The sequence below is a fragment of the Silurus meridionalis genome, chromosome 7 (genome assembly GCF_014805685.1).
Source record: "Silurus meridionalis isolate SWU-2019-XX chromosome 7, ASM1480568v1, whole genome shotgun sequence".
Lineage (NCBI taxonomy): Eukaryota > Metazoa > Chordata > Actinopteri > Siluriformes > Siluridae > Silurus > Silurus meridionalis.
In genome coordinates, this window is record NC_060890.1 from 25,077,000 (window position 1) to 25,086,466 (window position 9,467).

Sequence of the window (9,467 nt, forward strand, 5' to 3'; positions counted from 1 at the left end):
AATCCTGTGGTTCCTGTAGCTAAGTGGTTAAGACATTGGACATTGACTCTGAAGGTCATGAGTTAAAAATCCCAGCCACACTCAGCTGCCCCTCCTGCGCCCCTTTAGCAAGGCCCATAGCTGCTCAGTTGTATGAATGATATAAATGAAAGCTGCTCTGGATAAGTGCGTCTGCCATTAATGTAAATGTCCTTGTAAACAATTTTGCAGGTGAGACTGAGAACCACCTCCAGGGCTGTTTGGAAAAAATCCTCATTCAGGGACAAGCTGTCGATCTCGATCATGCATTCTCCAAGCACCCGTCTATCTCGTCACACAGCTGTCCCGTAAACACAGTGAACGAACTCACGGAGAGTTAGTACATCGCTGTTTGTTCCACTAACCAGGTCCCATCAAACAAACGTTCTCCTTTAAACCAGCAATGCAGTTCCTTTGAAGGCGTTTTGTATTATAATAATCACTAATTATATACAGTGTTTTTAAATCGGTCCTGATTTTCCACCCCACGGATTTGCAGATTAATCCAGATTATTTGTATTAGGAACATATGACCTTTAAATGAACTTAACAACCTTATAACTAGGAATAACTATATATCGCTTGATATCCTCATCCTGGGACTTTCACCTGTTTTGTCATTTTGTGTTGGAAGATAATTAACGAGTGTTTTCTAATAAAATAGAATTAAACATCCCTTTTTCACCCAGCTTGTGTGATGGGGTTTGTGTTAGATCTAAAGGTTCTTAAATGGTTCTTGGTTAAAGTGTACGGTCCTGTGAAGAACCTTGAACATCCATGGAACTGTTCCACTGCACCAAAGATTCTTGTATTAAAAAACAAATGAAAAACATTTACCTTAGAATTTACACTATTTGGACAAAAGTTTGTGGACACCAAACCATATGATTGTTATGTGCTTCTTTTTGAACATCCAATTCCACACTGAGTTCCTATTTGCTCTTATGATAACCTCCACTCTTCTGAGAAGATGCTCCACCAGATTTTTTCTTCTGGGGATTTGTGTTTATTCAGCCAGTTAGTAAAGTCAGGTGCTGATGTAGGTGAGGTGAGGAGGCCTGGGGGTGCAGTCAGCGTTTACATTCTTCATGTTTAATATGATTGAGGTCAGAGCTCTATAGTAGAAGATCTTCCACTCCAACCATGTAAAGCATATCTTTGGCTTTGTGCACAGGGGCAGTGTCATGCTGGAACAGGTTTGGGTCTCCTTGTTCAAGTGAAGGCAAAATATCATTCTACAGCCTCCAAAGCTGTCCAAGACATTTGTGTGATTCCAACTTTGTGGTAACAGTTTGGGAAAGAACCACATGTGGATGGAAATTTCCAGTAATCCGTTTTCCTCGTTTAGCCCTGACTTTAGTTTGTATTCTCTCACTGCAATTAATAAAAATATAAATGAGAATAAGATATGAGATGATGAATGTAAGGAGATTTTGCTTCTTGGAGGAATCAAATAAGGGTGAAGAAGAACCTTTTCATGAGTGGTTCTGCAAAGAACCTCTGGAAAAGAGTTCTACTTTTACTGAAAGTTTTTTTGGGGGGAACTAAAAATGGTTCTTCTATGGCATGGTTTGTTAGGAATCTGGCATCAGGATGCGGGGTTGGTCATGATACAGCTCCCCTGTAGCAGATAGGGTTGGGGGCCTTGCTCAGGGGCCCAAGAGTGGAAACTCTGAAAAAACTGAGATTTGAACCCCCGGCCTGCCAGATCTTTAACACTCTATATGTCTAAACATAAATTCATTCATTAAATATGATCATCTTTCATAACAAGTAAATGACCTCTAATAAATGTGGGCATCATCCGAGTGTCGAGTCTGAGATTGGGGCCGCGTCTCAATTCGCTCCGAGATGAGAATGGGTGTGTCCCAAATCAAATGTTGAAATTAATATCCACTCAGCACAAGATAACCGGAGATTGTGTCCAATATAAGTTCAGTTCAATTCAATTTGTTCAGTTTGTTTAGCATTTTTAACAATTGTCACAAAACAGCTTTACAGAAATAAATAGATTATGAATATACATTTTAAATGAATAAACATATCCCTAATGACTGAGTCAGATGTAATGGAGGAAAGGAGAAAACTCCCTGAGATGATTTGAGGAAGAAACCTCAAGAGGAACCAGAATCAATGGAAACTTCATCATCATCTGGGTGACATTTATTATAGTTTTATTATTGCTGAAGGAACTGAAAAATAATGTCCATAATAAAGCTTTATAATGTTGTTATGTGTTTTACTAAATGGATTTGTTGATTATATATTTTTTCAAGTTTATTTGAATGAAAGTTTATAGGACTGTGGTGAGACCTGAGATGTATGGATTAGAGACAGTGGCATTGAGTAAAAGACAGGAGGTGGAGCTGGAGGTAGCAGAGCTGAAGATGTTAATGTTTTCGTTGGGAGTGATGAGGATGGACAGGATTAGAAATGAGTTTATTAGAGGGACAGGGCATGTAGGACGTTTTGGAGACAATGTGAGGGAGGTGAGATTGAGATGGTTTGGACATGTGCAGAGGAGGGACATGGGGTATATCAGTAGGAGAATGCTGAGGATGGAGCCACCAGGAAGGAGGAAGAGAGGAAGACCAAGGAGGAGGTTCATGGATGTGGTGAGGGAAGACATGCAGGTAGTTGGTGTGAAAGAGGCAGATGTAGAGGACAAGGGGGTGTGGAGACGGATGATCCGCTGTGGCGACCCCTAATGTGAGAAGCCGAAAGAAGAAGAAGAAGAAGAAGAAGAAGAAGAAGAAGAAAAGGAAGAAGAAGAAGATTTTAATGAAACTTTCATATGCACATCTTTGTTTTGGTCGCTGATCACTGCTTAAGTTCTTTGCCAGCAAGGGATTTTCACTCATCATCTTCAAATGCGTGGAGTTCAGTCAAAACTGCTATTTAGCCTTTTTTTATAATTAAATTTTACTCCTTTATTTAATAATATAATATAAATAATACTATTTTGTTGTTAAAGTACAAATCATTTCTCCTCAGGAATAAAGATTTACATTTTTAATGCAAGCGCTCTACTGCCATCTAGCGGGAGACAATGCAAACGAAACCATTTTAATGGGATTGTTTACGGGATTATTATTATATATTGTTTATTATGTATTATAAAATAGCCTTTAATTGTCACATATACATTACAGCAGAGTACAAATTTTTCTTTACATATACCAGCTTGTTAAGAAGCTGGGGTCAGAGTGTTAGGTCAACCATGATACAGCGAATAAAAAAAAAATAAAAACTGGATTCTGTGTAAACATACGCCATATTAATACACTAATTTGGCATAAGTACTGAACTATCACTTTAGCATTCACACAGTTGTTCGTTTTAATGAGACTCTATATGAAGTCATATCAATATTTACATTCAAACAGGTAGCAATTTACATGGGAATTTATTAGATTTAGCATCAATAATAACTAGTTACCAGCAGTTGCTAGCATTAACCAACATCACTAACATTACTGATGTCATCTTCTTGTAACACTGACATGCACTTTTGCATTTGTAACAATGTCATGCACTGTTTATGTGTAACAATATCATGCATGGTCTTTTTGTAACAATGTCATGCACCATCTTTACAACTGTCTTGTTGTAAAAATGTCATGCACTGTTTATGTGTAACAATTTTATGCATGGTCTTTGTTACAATGTCATGCAATATCTTGTAACAATGTCATGCACTTTTGCTTTTGTAAAAATGTCATGCACAATATTTGTGACAATGACATGCACCTCTTTTAAATGCTTTAATTGAACTATATGAAACTGATACAGCGTCTTTTGAACTATTGTATTGGCACAGTGTTATATAATGTTATGCTTTATATAATTATGTTTCTTTACATGCTTGTGCAGGTTTGAGTTTTTATGTGTTTAATGAATGAAAACCCATCAGACTTTCCTGCACAGGCAGTGTTGATGCACATACGCTCAGCCTACTGACTTTAAACCCAGACAGCACCACTTTTTGTGTCTGAAAGTGCTGTGAAAAATTACTTCCTGAATTTTGTATTTGTATTTGTACTTGTTGTAGTGAGTGGTGTACAGTCTGAGCACTGGCACTCAAACCTCCCACTCATGTGTAGTGAGTGGTGTACAGTCTGAGCACTGGCACTCAAACCTCCCACTCATGAATACTCCACTTTTTCGAATGACACTTGCGAGGCATGTTCTGAGTGGAACCCGTCTTGGAAAACCTCTGTATCACACTGTCCACTGTACTGTACCTCAGTTTCAGTTCAAATGAATTCAATGCATTTCTAATAGAGCTTTTAACAATAAACATTGTCTCAAAGCAGCTTATCACAGATAATGCAGTGATAAAGAATGAATAAGATGTTCTTTATAAGTGTAAGTTCATCCCTGATGAGTGAGCAGGTGAAGAATATTTCAAGGAAAAACTCTCTGAGATGGTAAAACGAAGACTCCATAGGGAACACATCCTCATCTGGGTGGCAACGAATGCACATTTATTACAACTACATAATGCTGAAGTGCAGTGATGATAATAAAATGCGAACTGTATTCTTGAGTCAGTGTAACAGACATTAAGTAGAGTCCAAATCCTTAAAGCTCAATCTAGTGAGGACTCTGCATCTACATTCTGAACTAACTGAAGTTTATTTATACACTTACTACAGTAATCTAATCTAGAATTAACAAAAGCATGAACTAGTTTTTCTAGACATCATATTTCTAAATTTAGCAATATTTCTGAGGTGAAAAAAGGAGATCCTGGTGATATTATTCACGTGAGACTCAAAGGAAAGACTCGGGTCAATTATCACAACAAGGTCTTTGACTGCTGTACACACTGAGACAGAAACACCATCCAGAGATGCTACAGAATCAGAACGTTTACTTCTAGCTGCATGCGGTCCTAGTAAAAGTACTTCCATCTTATCTGAGTTGAAGGAAGTTATCAAGCATCCACTGTCTAATGTCCTTTACACACTCCTCAACACTGTTATACTGATCTCTCTCATCTGGATTTAGTTTCAGGGTGTTATTTACACAATAATGGCTGTATGTTGAGTAAATCTGTACAAGTCAATGAGTAAAAAAAATCATTTCTATAGTAATGTCCCTGAAATGTGAGGGGTGTACTTACTTTTGTGAGATACTATATAATTCTAAAACTATATAATATATACGGTACTCAAGAAATCACTCAAATAGAACCTGTATGACAAAATAAGGTTATTTTTAAGACCCTGGGACTCCAGTAAAAGCCACAATAACTCATTTAGGAGCTCATAAAAGAACAACACCTATTTTTGTAGTGTTGCGGAAATGAGACTTCATGGGCTACTTGTGCTATTTGACTCCCAGACTGAAGGAAGGAAGTGCAGGTTGTAAGTGTGCAGCGGGGAAATGCCAAATAATTTGCGAGGTTTATCTTTCAGTGCTGATCCACGCGACACACTTCAGCAGGCTCTGAGAAAACCTTCACAGCTCATATGGGGCATTGGTAAGTTTATTAATACTACTAACACTACTACTGTTTATCTAATTAAAGGGCATGTGAATAATAATAATGATATAATAATAAAAACAATAATATAAAGCCTGTTTCTTGTTCCACAATAAAGGACATGATGTCCACCATGAAGTTAGGCGGAATTATGTCTATTTCTGTCCTGGGTGAGTTCGTCCTCCACTTTCACGGGGGTTCACATTTCACATCGGTGATTATCACAGAATTGCATTTGACACATAACTAATTTGTTTGGCTGATTTATAGTCACTTTCTAACAGATTTGTGTGCACATGTGACCTTTATCCTGACACATGCAGTAATGCAAAGCCACTGTACTGCAGAAAGTCCATAACACTCTGTATAGTAAACATTTATTAAATAACAAACAACTATTGATGAAAAAAACTAAATGTGTGTTCTGATTTGCTCTGTGATCTATTAGTTTATCTGCTGATGCTTCAGTGTCAAGCCTTCATCATCAGAGAAGTTCTAGTGAAAGACTCTGTGACGTTCCCGTGTTCCTGCACTGGAAACTGTCCGGTGGTTCAGTGGAGTCGCTTCATTCCCAGTTACACCATTGTGGCTAAATGGAAGTGTCCCAGAGGACAGAATTTACAGAAAAGATTTGAAATATCAGGAGATACCAGCAGAGGAGATTTCTCCCTGATGATCATCTCAGTAGCCTACAATGATGGCGGCTCCTACAGGTGCAGCTGTAATGGAGAAACAGTTAGTGAAGTGAAGATGAAGGTTCTGGGTAAGTGTGTGTCTGTAGTGAAGTATGAGCTGCTGCACTGGTACAGGTGGAGCTCTTACACAAAAGCACAGAAGTGAAGATAAACCATGATCATGATGTTTTTGTCTTACAGTGGCGACAGTTGTAAAGGTTCAGGAGAAGCAGAATGTCACCCTCCCGTGCTACGGAGACACTCGGAGACAAGATGTTAAAGATGTACAGTGGAAGAAGGATGGAGGAAAGGTTGTGCTGTACACTCATGCAAACAGATCAGTGACTACTGATGAAGCAGGAAGCAGATTTATGATGTCAGTAGAAGACTTTCTGGATGGTGATCTCTCTCTCCACATCAGTTCAGTTCACCTGTCTGATGCAGGAGAATATCGGTGTCTCATTGATGGTGAATCTCAGGATGGAGAACCTTCAGCTGTTGTTCTGAAGGTAGAAGGTAGGTTTATGTCTTATAGAGGTGGTCATTTCAACTCAGTGACACTAGATGGCAGGTGATCCCAGTAAATGTTTATTGCATCATTCACATAGTACATTACAGCATATTCTAAAAAGTCAAACTCACATATTAATGACTCTTTCAAAGTTGACTTAGAAAATGTCTTAATAAATAATCCTTTTTTTTTTTTTACCAGAACTACAACAGCAAACCAGCAGCAGCAGCAGCAGCAGCGAGGTTACAGTAATGATAGTAGGAATTGTCATGTCTGTAGCCGTTTTCATCGGACTGATCGTTTGGATTGTAACATGGCTCAGAGATTCCCCTGCATTCCAGGCCAGGAACAGTCCAATTCCAATTTTAAATGTATCACAGTTTTAACCTTGTTTGTTGTAAGAAAACAAAAAGAACATGCATGCCAGTTTGTACAGAAGGTATATTAGACCTGAATTCCATGTATCTGAAAAAAAAAAACTATCTTGAAGGACTGGATTAAAGTGTTATTAAGGCAGTAAACCTACATTACAGCTTCAGTATTACTGATCTAAAGTTCTCAGACTCTAATTAAGTCTGCTTGAAGGTCTGATGGGGTTTGGATTACATTTGACTGTAATACTATTCTAACTGGTTTTTACATTTGGGTGTTTTTCTGATCAGATATGATGGTTTGTGTAAATAAGTTTTAGAAATAGTTTTCCAGATTTCTCCTGTATATGTCTTGTTTTTGTTTTGTGTGTTCTGTATTAAAAATGCTGTATTCTGCGTTTTGTGTCTGGGTGTCTGTAGGTGTTTTTTTTAGTAATAAGAACGAAAAACTTTCACAAGGATAAGTTCACTGAACACTTCTTTGAAAGGTTCCAGAAACCCAGTGATCTCCAATATGCTGGTGGGAAATCACATTCCTCCTTTCTTTTTCTCTCTAAAAATCCTTTTGGTTTGGTGCAACTCATGCTTTAGATCAGGGGTGTCAAAATCCATTGCTCAGGGGGCCGAAGCACACTTTAGATTGCGGGTCAAACAGGATAAACATTTATTGAACACGCTAAAACTAAATGTCTTTTTAACATAAATATGAATAAAAACAGACAGGAATTTTATTCCAGAATAAATACACTTAAACTTTAAATAAAATTAAAAATTAAAATATTTCCTGTCAAAATTATACAAGTTGGAAATATGAACATTCTGCAAAAAAAAAAACCCTGGGAAAATAAATAAAAATTGTGCTTTTAAGTAAACGTTAAAATAACGACAAATCAATACAATCAGATTTTTTTGCTCTTATGCCATTTTATTAAAAATAAAAATAAAAAAATTTAAATAACTTAAAATATTTTGCTTTCCATAAAAATATCTCCTGTCAAAATTATACAAATTCAAAATATAAACATGCTGCAAAAAAACCCTGGAAATATAATTATAATTTGTGCCTTTTAGCAAAAGTTAAAATAAAAACAAATCAAATCTCTTATGGCATTTGGTCACAACTGGATGCTCTGCATCTTCTTTTGGGCAACACGTTTGTTTAGGTTTGGTGTGAGGTCGTGTGTTGTGGAGATTCTCAGGATGGACTGCAGGTGTTCATCAGTGAGACGACTCCTGTGTGCTGTTTTGTTAATCTTCATCACTAAGAACAGCTTCTCACACAGATATGTGCTACCAAACATGAAGGTTCGAGCAGCATGTAGAAGGAGCCGGGGCGTTGCTTCAGGAATGGAGAGAATAAAGTGTGTGGCCCTTCAGTGTTGTACTTTGCCTTTGGTGACCCATTACACAGCAGCTCAATCAGCTCCATCTGAATCTGTACAGGTGCAGTCTCCATGTCAATGCCAAATGGGTTGCGAAGCAGCTCGAAATTCTTTATTTGTGCTTCAAAGTCAGTCTGATGTTTGGTCTCGTAGTGCTGTCTTTAACTCCACAAATAAGACACAATGTCAGTAAACATCTACTCAACCTCACCAGTTTTGAAAGGCTCTGTTTTCAGAATCAACTTTTCTCTTCACCACTGTGAGGCGCTGTTTCACAATAACTGTACAATAGGGTTAAATACATTAACAGAAGCTCGACTTGATTGACGCTGGAATGTTCCCAGGTAGCCTAGCGTTCATCAAGCAGCTGAAGCGCTGCATTATGGGATCTGTAGTTTGTATTATCAGCGCTTCATATCGCCGGGACATTGATAACAATAATAATAGATCTATATAAAATCATCTCGCGGGCCGGATATAATTGTACGTGTGACTTTAGTGCAGACATGGACAAACTACCTGAAAACGAAGTTTGTCCAAGTCTTACCAAGTTTGTCACGGGTAAACCTTGTTTAATTTACCTTTCCCCTGTAATGCCCACGTTTCCCCAAAAGATGTCGCACTTCAGCTACATTGACCTTGTTCCCGTGTATTACTCTCTTCTTCTCATTCAAATTTGCAAAAGCTAGCAAGCCTTTCCCGAAGGCGAGTTTTTAAAAGAATGCATGGTAGAGTTTGTCACGCAGAACCTTGACTCGCTGTGTGACATTGAAAAGTCACTTCAACTGGTGTCCTGTCCCCTGTCCCACTGTCCCCTGTCACAAGACCCTGAAACTGCACCACTAGAAGTGCAATTGGAACTGATCGATCTAAAGGAGAAGTTCAGCTCTCTTATGCTTCATTTAACGAAGCCATGTTTCCAAAATCTATAATAATCTGGTGGTCTGTGGAGAACCATCGCTTGTTTATTTACTTACTCGTGGTTTTCTTCTGTTTTGTATGTATGCACGGTGTTGTGTA

The 9,467-nt window shown here is 38.0% G+C and overlaps 2 protein-coding genes across 2 annotated transcripts in view; both read left to right on the plus strand.

Annotated features, from left to right (window-relative positions):
• shbg (sex hormone-binding globulin) overlaps window positions 1–706 on the plus strand; it is a 17,374-nt gene extending 16,668 nt beyond the window's left edge. The window contains exon 8 of the mRNA XM_046853230.1: window positions 211–706. Within this exon, the coding sequence (XP_046709186.1) occupies window positions 211–359 (149 nt within the window). The 3' untranslated portion in view covers window positions 360–706. The remainder of the gene's footprint in view (window positions 1–210) is intronic.
• Window positions 707–5,376: 4,670 nt separating this feature from the next.
• On the plus strand, window positions 5,377–7,328 carry LOC124389207. The gene is made up of 5 exons (XM_046854534.1): window positions 5,377–5,506; window positions 5,628–5,679; window positions 5,958–6,272; window positions 6,385–6,699; window positions 6,896–7,328. Exons 2-5 carry the CDS (start codon window positions 5,631–5,633, stop codon window positions 7,078–7,080), a joined length of 864 nt encoding a protein of 287 aa, XP_046710490.1. The 5' UTR covers window positions 5,377–5,506; window positions 5,628–5,630; the 3' UTR covers window positions 7,081–7,328.
• Window positions 7,329–9,467: the final 2,139 nt, after the last annotated feature.

Bases quoted from the DNA above. Each gene is read 5' to 3' on its own strand.
- LOC124389207 (XM_046854534.1), top strand. From the start codon at position 5,631: ATGATGTCCACCATGAAGTTAGGCGGAATTATGTCTATTTCTGTCCTG. The intron at 6,273-6,384 runs GTAAGTGTGTGT...TTTGTCTTACAG, and splicing joins AGTGAAGATGAAGGTTCTGG to TGGCGACAGTTGTAAAGGTT. The intron at 6,700-6,895 runs GTAGGTTTATGT...TTTTTTTACCAG, and splicing joins TGTTGTTCTGAAGGTAGAAG to AACTACAACAGCAAACCAGC.